The following is a 21,506-nucleotide window of genomic DNA, read 5'->3' as shown; positions in this document are numbered from 1 at the left end:
TAATACAGCAGATAAATCTAGGTGGAAAGTAGATCAGGAAAAACACATTTGTGGGGGTAAACTACTGTGTATGTTCTAGATACTCAGAGGAAAGGTGCTCATCATATTGTTTAATAACAAAATATGTGACCTAAATCTTTGTAAATATAAAATGTTTTAGTAAAAATAAAAGGGTAAATAATAGTAACTGTCTCAGAAGGTAAAAGATTAAAAACAGATAATGTACAAAAGCATAGCACCAGGCCCAGCAATTAACAAGAACTCAACAAGTGAAAGATACTATTTTTGCTGTTTTTATCATCATCCTCATCATGAACTTTCATGTGGTATGATACTTGATTTTCTTAAGGACATCAGCATATTGGTAGTTACGATAATTCACATTTTACAAATGACTCCCTGAAGTTATACTAAGTTAGAATGATGGAAGGAAGACTCAAACTAGGATGCCCCAACTCCCAACCCAAGACTCTAATTCACTATAATTTCCCAAAGTGATATTTACATTAGTTGTATAATAAACCATAGAAATTTCTTCCCATAAAATGTCAACACATTCATTCAATCCTGCATTACCCAGTCCTGCTTGTTTTCCATTTTTCTTAATGTTTCCTTGTGGTCTTTGTATGAAATATTTTCGCCAAAGAGGATGGAGGGAGGCATTAACAATGTCTCAGAGACAATGCTTGGGACTTTGCATATGCACTGATTAATGCCTCACAACAAAACTGTGAGATCAATATTATTCTTCATTTTAAAACATAATGACTAAGGGGCACCTGGGCAGGCTCAGTCTGTACAGCATATGACTCTTAATCTCAGGGTTGTGAATTCCAGCCCCATGTTGGCTGTGGAGCCTACTGTCAAAAGAAAGGGGGAAAAAAGCAAAGACTGAAGTTTGGAGAACACACAAAAATGAGACTATCAAATTTGCTAGATCCTAGTTGTATGCCTAAACTAGGCAAACTAGGCAAGTTAAGTAACCTTGAGACTAAATTTCCTTCTGTTTTCCTTTAAGTAGGACTTAAGATGAGCAGGTGAATATATAAGTAAATGAGAAAGAGTATCACTTGATGGAGTTATGAGAATTTGAGAAAATAAATGTAAAAATTTTAATAGCTCATTTTCAGAGGTCTATGTACGAGATACTTTTATAAGTACCTTCAGTGCATTAATGTATTTAATAAAATAACTCTATAAGGAAGCTCTTATTTTACCCCCATTTTACAAATGAAGAAACTAAGAAATGGTCAAGTGACTCACCTAAGGTCACATAGTTCTACTAAGTGGGACAACCAGGATCCAAACTCCGGTCAGCTAGCTTTAGTGCCCACACTGTTAACAAATACATACCCTGGCAAGTCAAAGATAAAAGGTACTCACAATAGTCTCCTCACTATCTTTTCTTTTCTTCATCTTTTTAAAAAAGATTTTATTTATTTATCTGACAGAGAAAGAGAGTACAAGCAGGGGGAGCAAGCAGAGGGAGTAACAAACTCCCCACTGGGCAAGGAGCCTGAAGTGGGGCTCAATCCAAGCATCCTTGGATCATGACCTCAGCCAAAAGCAGACACTAAATGAGCCACCCAGACACCCCTCCTCACTATATTTTCAAAAAATGTCCACTCTTTACCCTATCAGAATATTTCTCAATATTATGATTTAGTAATCTCTTCTGACAAATGAAGCAGTATCTCTTTCACAGCTGTATTTTCAATGCTTATTAGCACAATGCCTACTATGTAAAACATAATAAAATAGTAATAATGGTAGTTACTAAAATTGTATTACTTAATAGTTCTTTTAATATAAGCAGGAGGAGATTACAGCATGTCATACTCAAAAGAGACTTTAGGATTATCCAGAAGTCCCAAATATACTCTGGAATATACAAACCCAAAACACAGATCAGATACATTGTTTTGCCATTATGGAGCACAAAAGCAAGGTATTCCTTTTCCTCCTTCAAATATGTTAAAAATTTTAACTATTTTTATTACTACAACCCCAATGCACTGTAAAATGTTATAAGATACACTTGAAACATGCATGTGGTAGGTAAGAAAGAATAAAAATTAATAATATTAAAAATGGAGTCTGGGGTTTCCTAATCTGAGGGTCTATTAAACCCCCTATAGCTGTATGCTAATTTTTTTAAGAGTTTATTTATTTGGAGAGGGAGAAGGAGACTTCCCGCTGAGCAGGGAGCCCAGTGAAGGACTCAATCCTGGGATTCCAGGATGACTTGAGCCAAAAGCAGATGCTTAACCAACTGAATCACCTAGGCACCCGATATGCTAAACCTTATATATGTTCATTTTTCTAGGCTGAGGCATAAAGCTCTCATCAGGTTTATCAGAGCCAGCTGGCCCACAAAAGGTTTAGAAACCAAGATAACTATTCCAATAATGGAAAAATCTACACTTTTCTTAATATATACTCACCAGAAATATCCATGAATGCACGATCCCATAATTCACCTACTGTATAGCACTCTGCAGAAGTGATATTGACTGAAAGAACAATATCATCTTCAACATATTTTAGTATGAGATTATTTATAACAATATTTACATTATTTACAACTCGTCTAATCAGACTCTGCACATAACCTATAAAATAGAGGAAAAAAAAGATTCAATTAGCCATAGGTCTGTCAATAAAGAATTATTCATAAAATGTTACTTAACTTAACTTATATTATAGGTGGGTATCATTTAGCGTATTTTGCAAAAAGGAAACAGATAGGATTGCAAAACTGACACAACTAATAAGTAGAACATCCGCCCCCAAATACCATTACGAAGAAGTTCTATATAAGGAAGTGTTCATGTACTAAGAGAAATCACAGAGACTATACTAGATCCCAGTCAATGATAATCCTATACTCAGTATTTTGCCTGGTTTCTGCCTATTTTAGGAACATTTTCCCAATGAAACAATGTTACTATGTGCTGATTATACAACATATTAGAAGTGTTGCTTCTTTAAGTTTCTTCTTGAGCCATCTTTTCTTTCCACTCTAAATAGCCATAAGAAAATTCAAAAGTTAGGCTGGGAGGAAGAAAAATAGGAAAAATATGACTACCATAATGGATTCGAGTATTTCTACTTACTAATAATACTGAAGCAGGGTACAGGAGAGAATACAAATTAGGAAGAAAATATAGACAGAATTTAGAAACAGAGACAAAAAACACAATGAAAGCAAAGAAAAAAGAAAAGTATGGAAGAACTGAGAAAAGCATAATGTGAACACAGGGAAATAATAAACAAATAGTTAAAAACAACAACAGAAGTAACTAGTGAACATTCTTTTTTGTCATAGCTTGCCTAAAATCTCCAAAATTTTCTTTTAATTTTATAATACTTTGGGATACTCCACATTCTCAGAAGTTTCTCACACAATAAATGTGTATACAGATACATTAATAAGAAATTTAATTGAAAATATAAATAAAAACAAACAGCATTTTAAGAAGACACAGGAGAAAAAGATGAAAAACTTCACTTGATTCAAATGCATTTCCCACTACAAAACTTATTTAAAAAGTAACTAAAATTTTAGCTATTTTATGAACTATCCTGCTTATATTCAGAACTTGACTGGGCAAAACAGAATCAACTTCTGTCAGCAACTGACATTGTTAACAACTACACTAAATCCTGCTGAAAGGAAGCCTATTTAAATCCATTCAACCAGAGCACCTTTGCAAAAACCAACTCCTTCATTCATTCCTAAAGGATGCACATAGGAAAAAAATATAAAACAACAAAGTTCAATTTTTTCTCTTATCTAGATGTAAACTTTTAGCAGCTTTTAGAGTACCAATTATCATATGATACAAAATTAACAAAATATCAATAAATTTAAAGTAATAAATATTCTTTCATGAGAGTTAACACTAAAATAATGCTTAAAAAATTAAGCTTCCAAAAGAAATTTTAAAAATCAAAAGTTTCAATCTTGGAATGTATATTCCCCTATGCTAATACCACTCAACACATGTTAAAAATAAAAATAAAAATAAACATCCTGTTTCTAAGAAGTCAAGAAGCATGACTTATATTGGTTTTCCCATTTCTGAAAAAAGTGGCATCCATAAGGAATTCATAAAAACCTCTTAAGAGTTCATGACTTTTTATTACCATCAAAAGAAAAAATAACTCTCAAAGATAGAACTGGAGAAAATATTAAATGCAAATTAATAGAAACAATACTTTTAATGTATTTTAACTAAGAGAACACTAGTAATGGATTTTTTAAATCTATTTTTTAATATTTTCCCCCAGTTTCTCATCATAAAACTAGCATACAAGTTGAGATGAAGAAGCCAATTCACCAAGGAATAATATACTAGAAATAAAATATCTAAAAAGCACTACTCCCATAGATTACATTTTCTTATTTAAAATGCAATACTAAAGTAACAGTAACTAACCAATGGAAAAAATGATACACTATCCCTCCAATCCTCCATAACAACTTAGTTTTAAGTAAGCTATAGAGGAGTGTCAAACAGCAGATCTACTAGCTCTCATCACTAAGTATTTAGATGACATAACAGTAATCCAAGTCTATTCCCTAAGCATGCTGAAAAGCATCTGAAAATGCACTCTGGGGTAAGAACCCCAGGTCATACCGGAGGTCATACTGGATGGCTCTAAAACAGCCACCTGTTTCTAATCAAACTTTCCAGAAATTCCTATCATTATCCATCTCTCTCCCACCCATAAATCCCATTCCTCAAGGCATATATTTCTCTGCCCACAGGGCCAGATAAAACACTATGAACTTTCACGGACTGTGCTCATACTCTTCCTTCGGTTTAGAGTACACTTTGTCCATTCTCCCTTGTTATGGGCCCAGTATAAATATCTTTCTCCCCTACAGACTCCTCTCCAATGTCCCCCAACCTATACAACATTCAGAAGACTGTCTCTACCACTTTCCTTGGGCTTATGTTACTACTGCCATTTGTGCATGTTTACATAGAATTATTTTATGTTAAACTATGAAATCCTAGAGGGCAAAGACAATAACTTATTTATTCCCTTCATATTCTTAAATGAAATGACATGTATCAATTTTGGTTAAAAGAGAAAACATCTACAATTTATTTATCCTAATGTCACTGGGAAGCCAAGCTGCTCAAAATCAAATTCCACTTGGTTAACCATACCTAAAAGCATTTTGGAGTAGTTTTGGTATAAATTTGAGGGTTAAGCAACATCATATAGGCAACTTACACTCAAATAGGGAAAAGTGAAGTTCTTTGTAACGCTCTTATCTTTTTTGAAAGGTTGAAACTATTTCAAAGTAAAATTTTTTAGAAGGTTAAGAACAAGGATTCTTTACTGTCAGTGTGGTAGGGAGATTCAGTAAAACATGAATTTAAAAAGCATCCATCATGTTTGGTAACTAGAAGATAACTTAGGGCAGTTACTGTGGGAGCTAAGAAAAACTGTAGTGACTGCACAATACTATTAGTATTATTACTTTGATGGTCACAGAAGTTCTGAACAACTAAATAAGAGTAAAACAGAAGTTTAAGTACTGACAGGGAAGGATGCAAAATTACCATTACACAAAGATGACTATATGCTATACAGAATATTCAAAAAACACAACTGAATACTCATCAGCTAAAAAACAGTAAAAATTAAGCTTTCCTGGGGCGCCTGGGTGGCTCAGTGGGTTAAAGCCTCTGCCTTCAGCTCAGGTCATGATCCCAGGGTCCTGGGATCCAGCCCCATGTCGGGCTCTCTGCTCCGCAGGGAGCCTGCTTCCTCCACTCTCTCTCTCTGCCTGCCTCTCTGCTTACTTGTGGTTTCTCTCTCTGTGTCAAATAAATAAAATCTTTAAAAAAAAATTAAGCTTTCCTATATAATGAAGTGATGAAAAGAAAAGAAAATAGTGAGAGAAAAAAAAAGACTGTCATAGGAGAAAAAAAGAGAGAAAGAGGCAAACCAAGAAACAGACTCTTAACTACAGAGAACAGATATGGTTACCAGAGGGGAGGTGAATGGATGGGTTAAAAAAGTGAAGGGATTAAGGAGCACACTTGTTGTGATAAGCACTGGGTAATGTATGGAAATGCTGAATCACTGAATTGCACACCTGAAACTAATAATACACTGTATGTTAACTAGCTGGAATTTAAATAAAAACTTTAAAAATGGTAATCCCAATTAACAATAAAATGTATGACAGCATTTTCCATACATAAAAGTTTCAAAAAAATGTTTAAAAACAAAAGACTGAATTAGACCAAAAAAGTGCTTGAAAGATAATACTGTTAAACTTTTCACAGCGTAATTTGGCTACACATGCCCAAACCTTAAAATTAATATCCCAGAAATAAGATCCTAATATTAAAAAAATGCAAGTTACAAAAGAAAAATGTGTGCATTTGTATGTACACATGCACACATGCAAGCACACACACAGAGTCTCTAAAAGCTTGTATGTCAAAATGTTAAGAGATTCCAGTTCTGGGTGAGATGAAGTAAGCATATTCCACCCTGTCTGCCCCACTGAATGTAGCCATAAAAGCCTGGAAAGAATGTATGGAACAACTATTTTTGGACTCTGAACATAAAGAGTAAGCATGAGAGGGGAAACTGAAGAACAACAATCAGAGCATACAAAGATATAACAATAAAATGGTAGAGATAAATTCAAACTTATCAGTAATTATAGTCTAATGTAATTGTGCTCAGTCCAGAGAGGATGGTCTTTATGATTGCGATTCTTTGAAATCTGTCAAGACTTCCTTTTTGATCAAGTCTTTTACAATGTCTGTAGATGTGTAAGGTATGCATTAAAAGAATGTACACTGTTTTATCTGCTGGGTGCAGAGTTTTACATGTATACACTAAAATAATCTTAGTGATTTTGATATTCAAATACCTATTTGGGGATTTTGTTTTCTTGATCACATTTCATAGCCAAGTTGTTAGATCCATACAAAGTCATCATACTATTTTGGGGAAAACTGTACCTGTTATAATTTAGTATCTATTACATATATCCATTAATGCTTTTACCTGTTATAATTTAGTATCTATTACATAGATACATGCTTTTGCCTTAAGGTTCATTTTGCCTGGTTTTTATGCTGTGAAGACAGATTCTTTTGATAGTATTTATCTGTTACACTATTTCCCATCCTTTCATTTTCAATCTTTTCTGACTGCCTGTGATACATTTGTGTTTTGGAAGCCACATGTACCTGGACATAAACACTCCTCCCTTTTAGTATCCAAAAACTATTACTTGAGCTTCCTTACAGCTCCCCTTGGCTTTGGTTTGCAATGTGGTTAGGTGTTTACAAACTCCTAGATTAAGCAGTTCATTCTTTAACTACAAGTACAGTCTTCAGTGAGCCATTCTAACATGCCCCCGTTCACACAGAAAGATTTAGGAAATTGAAAAGCCTGCACTAAGCAATATTTTGAAAATCAATCTAATTTGAATGAAATATAAATTATCCAATTATCACCTTTTCTGTAATAAACAAAATAAGGTTATTGACAGAATAGTTTTAAGCATAACCTCCTTTTAAAAGGATCAATATATCATTATACTAAAGAACACCTGGATTTCAGAAATGACTATCTATGAGTATCTTGTGCTTCCCCTTCCAGACTGTAGAATTATTAGTGAGATAAGGACTTCTATGCCATACATAATGTCCATGCAAACAGTTTTCTTCAGTGAAATTTGAGCAGAATATCACTTACAGCATGGGAGAATTAAGAGGTAAAAAGGTCTTTTCCAGACTGTCCTCTTGGAAAGGCTGAAAGCAACAGAATTCCAAGTCTGGCCTAGGGCACAGCAGAGTCTCCCAAAAAAGAAGCATAGGGGCACCTGGCTGGCTCAGTGAGTCAAGTATCTGACTCTGATATCAGTTCAAGTCTTGACCTCAGGGTCATGAGTTTGAGCCCTGTGTTGGGCTCCATGCTGATCATAGAGCCTATTAAAAAAAAAAAAAAAAAAAAAAAAGCCTAGGCTTGTGGTAGAAGAATCTTTGTACTGGTATGTAAACAAAATAGCACTTTCGTTAGGTTAATGCTAACTGCTAAGAACTTAGCCAGTGGGTTAATACAACCTACACAATGTATCACTGTTATTAGAGGGGAAAAAAAGCTTCCATGTTAATGGAAGGTATTAAAACAATAAAAGCATTGGGACGCCTGGGTGGCTCAGTTGGTTAAGCAGCTGCCTTCAGCTCAGGTCATCATCCCAGCGTCATGGGATCAAGTCCCACATCGGGCTCCTTGCTCCGCAGGGAGCATGCTTCTCCCTCTGACTCTGCCTGCCACTCTGTCTGCCTGTGCTCGCTCTCACTTGCTCTCTCTCTAACAAATAAATAAATAAAATCTTTAAAAAAAAAACAAACAATAAAAGCATAAAAAATAGAAGATGTGAAATGCATTTCTCTTTCATTTGCCATAAGATATTCTCTACTCTTAATTGTTTAAATAGCTTTAAAATCTTGTGGTCCCCCACCCACAGACAGAAATGAAATGACTATGCTATCTTCTGTAACAAGACATTGCCATTCTTGGCTCAGGTTCCTGAAGAGATGATATATTACAAATATTCCTCAATTATCTCATTTACTCTCAATTATTATTAAACTCCCTTTCAAGAGATTTTTCAGAAAACCAAGCCCTAACAGTCTAACATGGCAAGCATTCAAATATACATACACATCACACACAAACTATAATATTCCATTTCATATTCAATATTTTCTGTAGAAAAAAATTTTCACTGAATGACTACTACCTTAATACTACTACCTCTCCTCCTATATACCAAAATATCTGAGTTCCCATTTTCTTATCCACAAAATGTGGGCTAGGGGCTAGAGATGGACTTCAGCAAGAATGTGAATACCTGAAGGTATGTGCAGTTTCAAATGTGCATATGTGGGTCGACCACATTTTCAACAGATTTTCAAAGGGTCCATGTCCCAAAAAAGATAGACTGCTAAGCCAGAAAATCTTTAAGTAGCTTATTTCATAGCTCAATGACTATGACTCCAAAGACTGAAGTCTGAAGAAAACACAGTGATTTTGCACAGCTCAGTTTCTGTGCAGTGTAGCAAACATATAAATGCCTATTGGCTGGCAAAATGAGGTCTTTGCCATCCATTTATAAATAAATACTATTGGAACACAGGCACAATACATTAGTTTATCATTTATGGTTGATTTCATGTGAAATCAGAAGAATGGAATAGCTGCAAAAGAAAATATACAGCTTGCAAATCCTAAAAATATTTAATAATAAGCCTTTCACAAAACAGGTCTTGCTGTCCTCTTTACTAGATGGTGATCAAAAATGACTAAATCATAACCTCAGACCCAGTAGGCAACATGGTTTTTAAAGTTTATCTATTTCCTTAATATTTCTATTAAACTGTGTGTGTATGTATATGTATACATATATTCTGGGTAAAAAGGCAAAAAGAAAAGGAAAAAGATAATTATATGACAAAACCAAGAAAAAGAAGCTATGCAATGGAAGACAAAGTTCAACTTTGAATTTCTTAACAGACAAATAGAAATTTTTTAAAATGAGTAATTATTTAAAAAGAAAAAAAATTAAAAGATACTGAATAAATTAAAAAACAATATCCTTTAAAGTCATTTTAGATAAAAATGACGTTCGATAAAAGCCAAAGGCTGTATGCTTCAGAGAGCAAATAACTGAATAATCTAGCTGTCTAACTTAGAAGTAGTCTCACTTTACAGAGATAAAATGCGGAGAATACAAAGGAAAGCATGAATAAATAAATCAAACATCCTTAAACTTTCTAAGTAGGAATCATCAGCATATTTTACAGGATATGCTAAAACCACAATTCAAAACTGTTAGCAATAATCAAAGGTCCTAGCCTATAGATCACTGACTGAAAGAGAACACATATACTTCAAATGACATTCAAACCATTTTGAACCCTCTCTCCCAGTAAGAAATATTACATTGTAACCCAGCACAAGTGCACATATAACCACAAGTTTCTTTACTAATAACTTTACTATATGCCTTTATGCTAGGAGGTTTTCTAGTCTTTGCCATATACTTTATTTTTTTTACTAACATATAATATATTATTTGCTTCAGGGGTACAGGTGAGTCATCAGTCTTACACCATTCACAGCACTCACCATAGCACATACCCCTCCCCAATGTCCATAACCCAGCCACCCTATCCTTTCCCTCCCCACCCCCAGAAACCCTCAGTTTCATAAGAGACTCTTAATCTCAGGAAATATTCTTTGCCATATATTTAAATGCTAACTATTACCCACTAAATTGCTCTTCCAGTGCACTAATTGGTCAGAATCCATAATTTAATAAAAGACTGTTCTAGATATCAAGAAAAGAGACTGGAAAGAGGATATCAGATATTGACTTATATTCTTTTCATATGCAAGAGCCACCCATCCTTCAAGGGTGTAGAACAAATGACTATTGGCAAAACCAAAACTGTTCTCAAAAAGCATCTCTGGATCTATGTAAATGCTCAAACTTCAAAATTGTAAACACAGCTGTATCTTTGCCCTAGAAAATTTTGAGACCAGAAATTCATCTCTACCATAGGAGGACCTTAATATAGTAGTTTCCAGGCAGGATAAGGTTGCCAGAAAGGAGTCCTCAAATAACCATATGAGTCGACCTTTAAATAAAATGATTTACCATTATCCAGCTGGAGTCTCAAATTATCCTTTTTTTTCCCCCTTTGGCAAGATTAACTTTAACTGTTCTGCTTCCCAGTAATTGCCCAACAAGTTCAGTTACTTCCTAAATCAACTCTCTCACTGTGATTTATGTCGGCATAAAAGAGGATACTAGTCCTCCTGTTAGGTAAGGCAGGAAAGCACATGTTAATCTAAATGCTACCTCAAGTAGTTAAGAATACAGTTCTGTTTCATGCCTCTAAAAATAGGATTTTTTTTATTACGTTTATGTTTTTATAGTTTTATACTTTATGCTCCCCCGAAACAGACCAATTTTCCCAAATCTGATTATCAGTGTAAATGCTAATAAAGGCTCTAAAGAATCTTTTAAAAGTCTGGGACCTGTTTTGAGTACATGTGGGTTAGCCAATAGATTTTTATCTGTGAAATCAACAACCGACAAAAGCATTAAATTTATCTTATTTCTCAAAAGAGAAAGAAATGTTACAAGACTCAACAATTAAACTTAAAACCGATTATTCTTTGCCAGGATACTGATGGAGAGAATTCAGTACAATGAGCTAGTATAGGTAGTTTTGAAGGGATATGCAGTCAGAAATTTGGAGAGGTAAAGGGGTTGCCCATTTAATAAATAAGAACAAGTTACAGTTTAATTTATACTTTCATTCACCAAGGATTTTTTCCTAAGGAGTTAAGTAGTGAGAAAAAATTTAGAAAGTTCTGGAACAATCACACCACTCTAAGGAGAATTAGAAACATTCAGAAGTAAAATTTCTTCTTCTGGCACCTTCTCCAGCTATAGCAATTAATCTATTTAAAGCCAGAGGGATTACCAAGACTTGTTAGGTTCAGAAGAACATAAAGCATCAGCAATAGCATCACTATAACACTAGTTTAAAATGTTCAATTCAAATGTACCTTGGAACATACCTGAGGGAGGATGGCTATGAAATGATTTATCTAACTCCAGTCTCTCAGCAGATGGTACCAGAAGACTTTCAAAAATTAACCATGTTAAAACCAACAGAAAGCCTACAAACTTATGGCACAGAAAACAAATAAGTACCAATGTCAACTATACCTCTGAGGAAAAGAAATGACTGATAAATAAAATCAAAAGAGAGGTGACTGATAAAATAACTCCTAACAACTGAGCCACCCAGAAGCCCCAAGAGTCTGCGTTTATAACAAGATATCAGGTTCTGCTGCTACTGGTCCTTGGGACACACTCTGAGGAGCAAGGCCCTGAAAAAAATGCAGGACAAAAACACCTTGAAACCAAAGGCAGGGCCACTTTATCCCTTATAATTCATATCAGAAGCAGAATAAATATTGCAATGAGAATGGTAATAAAAACTTTCTCGGGGCGCCTGGGTGGCTCAGTGGGTTAAGCCGCTGCCTTCGGCTCAGGTCATGATCTCAGAGTCCTGAGATCGAGTCCCGCATCGGGCTCCCTGCTCAGTGGGGAGCCTGCTTCCCTCTCTCTCTCTCTCTGCCTGCCTCTCCATCTACTTGTGATTTCTCTCTGTCAAATAAATAAATAAAATCTTTAAAAAAAAAAAAAAAAAAAAAAAAACTTTCTCTGTAGGGGCATCTTGGTAGCTCAGTTAACCATCTGCTTCACCAGGGAGTCTGCTACACCCTCTGCTCTTCACCCCTGCTCATGCTCGCTCACTCACTCGCTCTTTTGCTCTCTCTCAAATAAATAAATAAAATCTTTAAGAAAAAAAAAAAAAACCTCCTAACAGTAAAAAGGCATTAATGCACTCTGACCACAGAGCTGACATGTCATGATTATGTTATTCTTCCTCATTAAATAGTCACTAAGGAACTGTTCTTTGTAAGCCACTACTATTCCAGGTAAATAAAAATTTCAGGAAATGAAAGAGCTGGTTACAAAATTCTATGATCCTGTTGGTGACTTCTATAGTTTCCTGAAACTCAGAACAATCTAGTGTCTTTTCTACTTATCAAGAAGCAAGGGGAACAAAGAGGATACTAGTCCTCCTGTTAGGTAAGGTGGAAAAGTGAGAGTGAGTGACTGAGAAAACAGAGGCATGTCTTTGCTTGGACAGGATGTAAGAAAGAAACTTAAGAAACAACCTGTAGCAAAAGAGCATCAAAATTTGAATGAAAGACATTTTTGAGGGCTCTGGACTCAATTCGTTCTTATGTCATGAAGGAAATGCACATACACATATAGTCCAAGTATTCTATGACACTAAATACTAAAAGTATGTATACAAGTTACAACAACGATTAATAACAAATGAAATTTTGGTTTTACCAAGCTCATTAGAAATTACCTGGTGGTAAATCAGGATCTGTGGGAGCAGCCTGCTGAATTCTTCGAGGTTTTACTGATGATTTCGTGTTCTCAGTAGCACTACGGTTGGTAGAATTAGAACCACAGCTTTCATGATCATCCTATTTAAAAAAAAAAAAAAAAAAAAAAATAGAAAAGTCAAGTATCAACCACCATTTAAGAATTAGGAAAGGTTTTTTAGTTGAATATATACAATTTATGGTTACTAAATTTGATTAGCTAAGACTCTGATTTTTTAGGTCTAAAAATATCTATATAACTGAACGATTCTTATTGTTTTCACTCTTGAATGCCATTTAAAAATAACAAGTAGTTTAAACCACAAATTCTTCCTTTCTTGAGTTGGTATCTAAACAAACCACTTGATGGCACAAAAAAAAATTCTTATATATGGCTTTCACAAAAGAAGACTAATGGAAATTTTTAAACACTCTCCATCTGAATACAAAATAAATGGAAAGGGAGCAACCCTCTCATGGCCCCTCCCTCCTTGGGAACTTTGTACTATCACTTTACTATCCTTCAATAAACCTTGCTTCACTGCCCACCACTCTGTCTGATCTATCTCTTCATTCTTTGAAGCAGCGTGACCAAGAACTGCAGGCACTGACAGAGAAAAAATCCTGTAACATTCCTGGGGGCTCGTCAGGGATCTCCACCATCATTAAAGACAACTAACCAAATAAAGGTCCTCAAACTACAATTGGTGGTTCAGATGGAGCCTCACATGGAGGTCAAAACCAGACATCTACAGGAAACCCCTTGACAGATCAGGATGAAAGGAACCCTGACTGCCACCCCATCCAATGCCCCCCCCATCCCCCAGCAGGAAGTAGCTTCAATCTGTCATTGCCCTTCTTCCCTAACAGCAGTCAGGGTTACCTCTTTAGATGGGGGAATGACAGATAGCTGGAAGGCAGGCAGGAAAACAGGCCCCAACCCTAAGAGGAAACCACCCTGAAAAGGATTTTACACCACCCTGGAAGAAGCCCTCCACCCTGTCTCAAATGACAGAGACATGTAACAAAAATCTGATTGGATGACAGATGCAGGGAGGGTTAATCAGATGAAAACAGCCCTCCAGCAAGCCTATGAAAACCCCTGGACTTAGAAACTCAGGTGGCAACTCTCTTGGGTTGCCTCCTTGGGGGCTTTGTACTATCACTTTTCTATTGCTTAATAAACCTTGTTTTGCTGCCCACCAAATAATATTAAAATAATAATAATAATAATAAATAAAAAGGATCTCAACTCTTCCCCATTTTTTTGCTTATATGTTAAGGCCCTCAGTATTTTGTGTGTTAAATTAAGAATCCAAGCTGTTGGGGTGCCTGGGTGGCTCAGTGGGTTAAGCCGCTGCCTTCGGCTCAGGTCATGATCTCAGGGTCCTGGGATCAAGCCCCACATCGGGCTCCGCTCAGCGGGGAGCCTGCTTCCCTCTAAAAAAAAAGAAAAGAATCCAAGCTGTTTTCTTTTCTTTTTTTTTTTAAGATTTTATTTATTTATTTGACAAAGAGAGATCACAAGTAGGCAGAGAGGCATGCAGAGAGAGAGGGGAAAGCAGGCTCCCCACCAAGCAGAGAGCCCGAGGTGGGCCTCGATCCCAGGACCCTGAGATCATGACCTGAGCCGAAGGCAGAGGCTTAACCCACTGAGCCACTCAGGCGCCCTCCAAGCTGTTTTCTTAATCACCTCAATGATTAATCTTAATCATCCTTAGACTCCTTTGCATCCTATTTAATTATGTTCACTGAATTATTATCCACATCAGATAAAAGGTTTCACTGGGCTTTGATATGAATAACAAAAACTTCAACAAAACATATTCAATGCAAACAGTACTCTTTTCCTGCCTTGATTCAATAAGTTTGTATAACACTCATATGTGCTAATTTGTTGGACACACAAAGACAAATCAGATTTCATACCGGTCCTCAAAGATTTCAGAATCTACTGAAAACATATATAACCAGTTCTACAGAGTACTTCTTATTTAAGTTAGGAATAGAAAGAACTAGTGAGATCGGGTTCCTAAAGTGAATGTAGGAATGTTTTAGGTTAAGATTGGTGGCTAAATGGAGGGAAACTGTAAGCAAAAGCAAAACAGCATATATGTATGTAGCATGTACAAGGAATAATGATTACTTGAATGAAGTCAAAGTATGCAATGCTTAAGATGAAAGAACTGAAGCTGCAGGCATGAACCAGCACAATAAAAATGGGTTAACATTAAGAACTATAAAAGATGTTCTCAGTTTTCATTCTATTTGTCATGTTTCAAGATTTGGTAATTGGGATGCCAATAACACATAAGAAAGGAGATTTAGTAGTTCTACTAGAGAGAAAGGAGTGGGAGCGGTAAATAAATAGTTCAAAGAGTAAAAAAGCAATTAAAGTGGAAACAATAAACATAAATTGCTCTTTCAAGAAGACCAGCAATACAGGGAGGAAATAGATAGGGTAGTAATAAAATAAAAGCATCTAGCATCTTCTTATTCCTGTTTTGGGGATAAAAGAGTACATTCTGCCAAAAGAAAAGATACATATGAGGACAGACACCTGGATGGCTCAATCAGTTAAACAGCTGCTTTTGGCTCAGGTCATGATCTCAGGATGCTGGGCTCAAGTCCCATATCAGGCTCCTTGCTCATCGGGGAGACTGTTTCTCCCTCTGCTTGCTCTGCCTGCCAATCCCCCTGCTTGTGTTCTCTCTCTGACAAATAAATAAAATCTTTAAAAAGAAAAAAAAGATATATATGAGGAAAGATCAAAAGTAAAAATATAGGGGCTCAATGGTGGTTCAGTAGGCTAAGTGTCTGACTCTTGATACCAGCTCAGGTCATGATCTCAGGGTTGTGAGATAGAACCCCGAGTCAGGCCCTACACTGGGGGGTGGAGCCTGCTTAAGATTCTCCCTCACCCTCACCCTCTCTTAAGAAAGAAAAATAAAAGGTTTCAATACAAAGGATAACTCACGGTGTACTGTGCCTCTTAATTCATTAATCAAAAGTAAAACTATAGGGCGCCTGGGTGGCTCAGTGGGTTAAGCCGCTGCCTTCGGCTCAGGTCATGATCCCAGGGTCCTGGGATCGAGCCCCACATCGGGCTCTCTGCTCAGCGGGGAGCCTGCTTCTTCCTCTCTCTCTGCCTGCCTCTCTGCCTACTTGTGATCTCTGCCTGTCAAATAAATAAATAAAATCTTTAAAAAAAAAAAAAAGTAAAACTCTAACACAAGAATGGAGAGGAATTCGTTTTTTCTATTTTACATATTTGAAGATATACTTACATATTTACATATTTGAAGATAAGATTTCAAGATTAAGAAGGAAAATCACTAAATTTACCAATCTAATAGGATACTAGAATAAGACCTTTAGACAACAAAAATTCTTATTCAATACCATACCAAGAGAACAAAACAATTATTAAGTGTATTAATCATACCAAGAGAACAAAACAATTATTAATTGTATTAATCTTTTACAAGATAACATGGCTTCAGATGCTAGTGATATATTGCAAAACAAAAAATATTTGTTTGAAACTTCAATACAAGGAGAAAGTAAAAGATTTGCTATCATAAAGAAAAAAATTCTCACATGAATTTATGTTCATTTTAAGTTAATGTAAAACAAACTTCACAGTGTTTCATTCCACAAAACTTCACTATTCAATCTTTATAATGACATCTTCTGTTATTTTGGGGGATGTTATCGTCTCTAAATACTAAAAGACTACTACTGTGAATAAAAGCTTACTGTAATTACTTTTAGTTCAGCTTACATCCTTAAAAATGTCTCTAGTCATACACTTCTGTACAATGTTAACATTAAAAGCACACTATTAATTTTTGAAACATATGGTTGTCTCAAAAGCCCAGAAGTAAAACATGTTCATTAAAGAAATGTGAAAAAGTTCCAAGTGAACTGCCAAAACTAGCATAATTATGAAAATATTTAACACTGAAACCATCTGAAATCACATACTGTATATAGATTACAGTGATGTCATAATAAACATTCCAGCCAAAATGCACTAAAACTACTGCAGTCCAATAAATCTGGCATACATGAGATGACAAACATTTTAATGTAAAAGAACAAGTTATTTTTATTTTGTAAAAGTTATTAACAGCAAAAAAGGGTAAAATGCATAGACTAAACATAGAACTTCAAATAGTTTAAGAGAAAAAAACCGTGAATAAAGCTTCCTACAAACTACACATTTTGATTATTTAAAAACAAAACTAAATAATTTGCTTAAAAATTTATAATAAACCTAAAATTTTAGTATGCTTTAAAAATCATTAATCATGATACTCATAGGAATATATTCTATAAAACAAACACTACCAAATGTACAAATGCAAACAATTCTTAATTATGGTTAGGAAATAAGGGTTGCATATACAATTAGAAAGTAATTCTTTTAATAACTTGAACATGTTTTCATTTCAACTACATTTTAATTTTATCAATTATAAGTCAGCTTCCATTCAAATCCTATCCCAACTACATTAAAAATAAAGCAAAACAAGAATTACAATATTTACCATTAAAACTGGAATTACTTCCATCATTAGGAGTTCACCATCTGCTTCTAACCAGTATGCATCACTTTAGACACATTTTACTTCATCAAAAGTCTCTAATTTCTAATAAAAGAAACCCCGTTCTCAAAAATACTAGCTAAAATATTTTGAGATAATTTTTAACCCCAAACACATTACAGTTATATCTTTCTTATTTAGGTTGCAATTTTTCCCAAAATGTCTGGTAAGTATATTTCATGGCAAAAGAATGTTTTCTCTTGGGGACCGCATAGCTATTTCTGAAAATACTGCCCTTTGCTCCTCATGAAACAAGCAAGAATGTCATTTCCTTACAAAAGTTCCTAACAGAGGGAAAATGTGGTAAACACTGTATTTAGATAGATCCATTACTTTCATACTGACAGATCATAGGATCAGGCTGCATATTTTTCACCTTAGCCCTCCTATAAGAGGGAATCAATTAAAACTTGAAACCTATCAACCCCCAGATTCACGATGGTATGAATAAGATTGAGGATATGACTTAAAACAGGTGGCTGAATCATTCTAACTCCTGGTTTAAAAATAAACAAAGAGGTTAAAATGCAAGAAAAGAATTGAAGAAAAAAAATTGAAAGGTAGAACTAAGAAAAGATGTGCTTTATGCTCTTTAACTTTGTGGTGTGCAGATAACCAGAAAAGGACTGTGGCTTACCTGGAAGCTCTGGTCAGCAAAAACTACTGAAATATAAAGTGAGGGCCTTGCAAATGGACTACTACAGGCATCGTAAGGACATGCACCTTTTTTTTTTTTTTAATTTTTATTTATTTGACAGAGATCACAATTAGGCAGAGAGGCAGGCAGAGAGGGAGGAAAGGAAGCAGGCTCTCTGCTCAGCAGAGAGCCCAATGCGCGGCTAGATCCCAAGACCCTGGGATCATGACCCGAGCCAAAAGCAGAGGCTTTAACCCACTGAGCCACCCAGGCGCCCCAGGACATGCACCTTTATCTTCTCCAGTTGCAAGTACCCTAGCAATTGTCAAATGCAATAAAGAATCTCTAAGAGTAAACCTGAACTTTCAGAGACCACACAAATAGTCACCAAAGCTGGGGGATACTTGGAGACCACCAGAAAGAGCCAGGGAAAACACATTCACTAACTTTCCTTATAAAAATGGGAATCTCGGGGCACCTGGGTGGCTCAGTTGGTTAAGTCTCTGCCTTCGGCTCAGGTCATGATCTTGGGGTCCTGGGATCGAGCCCCACATCAGGCTCTCTGCTCAGCAGGGAGCCTGCTTCCCCCCCCCTCCACCTGCCTCTCTGCCTACTTGTGTTCTCTGTCTGTCAAATAAATAAATAAAATCTTTTTTCTTTAAAATGGGACTCTCTGACTCACCTCTACCCTGATAACAATATTAATCAACTTAATTTTAGTCATTTAAAAAAGTACCTAGCACATTCAAGAAGGTATGTATGCCTGCAATCTCTTCACACACCAACTTTACCTACAGAAGAGGCTGCATCCATCTTCTGGCCCATCAAGTGTGAGAATAAGAGGTTGGGCTGGGCAAGAAAAGAAAGTTGATGCCCTCTTACAATCCTTTGCTTGATCCTCCAAAAAGGAGGAATAGCTAATCTGACAAGCCAAACCTAAACACTCATTAGGCCACATTTTTTTTATTTTTCTAATTATTTTTATTAACATATAATGTATTTAAAGACATCACTACTAACTGTAAACACCTGTGTGGTGGAACGTGTCTTCTGTTTGAGATCCACGCTACTCAAATAACAGGACCAGAGCCATTTACCCCAGATTAGCCATCTCTTCTCCAGACTTGTTCTTGTTTACACACACACACACACACACACACACACACACCCAACCCAAGATACTGCCCCAACCAGAAAACTATGCTTATTAACGGCAACACATTTAAGAAAAAATCTATCCTATATTATTGCCTAGGACATCCCCTTCCCTCATATCACTAGACATGTATTATATTGCCAACCTCTCCTCTTCCTCCTCTCTTTTTAGGCCACTGGATTGAACTGGTTAGACCCACTCATATTTGATAGGTAAAATAGGCAGAAATCAACAGAGGAAAGAACAAAAGCATATACAGAGGCATTCTGGAAAAAGACACATACTACTATCTAATTTTCCCTTCGCTTGAATAGATTAATAAAACTACTTCTCTTACATATAACTTCCTTCAGCAAAAAGACCTGATCAATGTGTATGTATGGGTTAAACACCTAGAGAGAAAATAACTAGTGTAAATAGATGGCCCTTATCCAGGTACTTTACTTCCCTGAGGAACAATCCTTATATGCATAAAAAGGTTAAAAGCAATGTAGGTTAGTCAGCAATCACAGGTGTCGCAAAGAAACAACAATGACCTTTCTTTTTTTTTTTTTTTTTTGAACTCATGACCCTGGTGATCAAGGGTTGCATGCTCTACCACCTGAGCCAGCCAGGCACTCCCTTCTTTTTTTTTTTTTTAAATATTTTATTTATTTATTTGACAGAGAGAGATCACAAGTAGGCAGAGAGGCAGGCAGAGAGAGAGGAGGAAGCAGGCTCCCTGCTGAGCAGAGAGCCCGATGCAGGGCTCGATCCCAGGACCCTGAGATCATGACCTGAGCCGAAGGCAGCAGCTTAACCCACTGAGCCACCCAGGAGCCCTCAACAATGACCTTTCTTGAATACTTACTACATGCGCCAGGCCAGGCCTCAAGTATTTTAAGGATGAGGAAATTAGAGCTTAAGAGGTGCCAAGCTCAAAAAGATAGCAAGTGACTGAGCTCTGATAAACACCCAGCTCTGTCTGACTGAAAAACCCCTACTATAAACCCTTTCCTAAACTTGAAAGGAAGACCAAAAAGCAGGAAGAATGAAAAAGAAGAAAGGCAGAGAAAGGGGGAAAAGACAAGTGGAAAAAAAAATTTTTTTGTGGGACTTCTACTAATGTCACCTACTGCTAATGACATTACATTCACCTCTCTTGATCCTCTGAACAACGCTATGAATTAGACACTATTCCCCATGCAAAAGTATCTCCATTTAAAGATGAGGAAACTAATGCATAAAGAGATTAAATGGTTCAAAATCACACTGGTATTAAATCACATAATCCTAACCATAGTTGCTTTACTTCCTCCCTATTAAAAAGGCCAAGTGGGGTGCCTGTGTGGCTTAGTGGGTTAATGCCTCTGCCTTCGGCTCAGGTCATGGTCTCAGGGTCCTGGGATCTGGCCGCATCCGGTTCTCTGCTCAGCGGGGAGCCTGCTTCCTCCTCTCTCCCTGCCTACCTCTCTGACTACTTGATATCTCTATCAAATAAATAAATAAATAATCCTTAAAAAAGAAAAAAAAAAGGGCCAAGTAGCAGCACAGTGCTGAGTACAATATCTTTGGAGGAGGAACTGATCACAGTGAGTTTTAGCCAGAAAAATGTCATGAAGGACATGAGGTTTGAAAAGACTGTGTACTACAGGACAAAAAAAAGGGGGACACTGAACCAAGAAAGGCAGTAAGGAAGAAATCATGTATCCCTATTGAAGAGAATAAGTAGTCCAATTTAGGTTAAGTAGAGAACAATAAAACATGAGGCTATAGAAAGCCAGAGTAAATGATCTCTACTGTGAGTATCTTCCTTACAGGCATTTGAGCTTTATTCTACATATTGGTTAGTCAATGAAACTTAGGAGTGGAAGATTAACAAAATAAAGTACTTCTTTCAGGAAGAAGAATCTTCTGGTTGTGACAGAAAGCAAAAGCAGAGATAGCAACAATTTACAGGATATTATAAACGTTTAGAAATTAGATAATGTGGGAAGTAGCAATAAGAATGCTTTTAAATGCCTGCACCTCAGGGTCAACACACATAAAATAAACTCTGCAAAAGACTGTTCCTTTTCCC

General features: G+C 36.1%; 1 protein-coding gene across 9 annotated transcripts in view; it reads right to left on the bottom strand.

Annotated features, from left to right (window-relative positions):
• The window catches only part of VPS13B (vacuolar protein sorting 13 homolog B), a 762,523-nt gene that overhangs the window by 697,597 nt on the left and 43,420 nt on the right, over window positions 1-21,506 (bottom strand). For all 9 annotated transcript variants that reach the window (XR_006606124.1, XM_045077980.1, XM_045077982.1 and 6 more), the window contains exons 4-5: window positions 13,026-13,146; window positions 2,445-2,612 (exon numbers count right to left, since the gene is read on the bottom strand). Coding sequence is in view for 8 of the 9 variants with exons in the window: in XM_045077980.1 (XP_044933915.1) it covers window positions 2,445-2,612; window positions 13,026-13,146 (289 nt within the window). In the remaining variant the exon portion in view is untranslated. The remainder of the gene's footprint in view (window positions 1-2,444; window positions 2,613-13,025; window positions 13,147-21,506) is intronic.

The sequence above is a fragment of the Mustela putorius genome, unplaced genomic scaffold, assembly GCF_011764305.1.
Source record: "Mustela putorius furo isolate JIRA1106 unplaced genomic scaffold, ASM1176430v1.1 tig00000228_pilon_pilon_pilon, whole genome shotgun sequence".
In the NCBI taxonomy this organism is placed as follows: Eukaryota; Metazoa; Chordata; class Mammalia; order Carnivora; family Mustelidae; genus Mustela; species Mustela putorius.
Note: the sequence above shows the minus strand (reverse complement) of the source record. Positions and strands in the feature narration are given on the sequence as shown.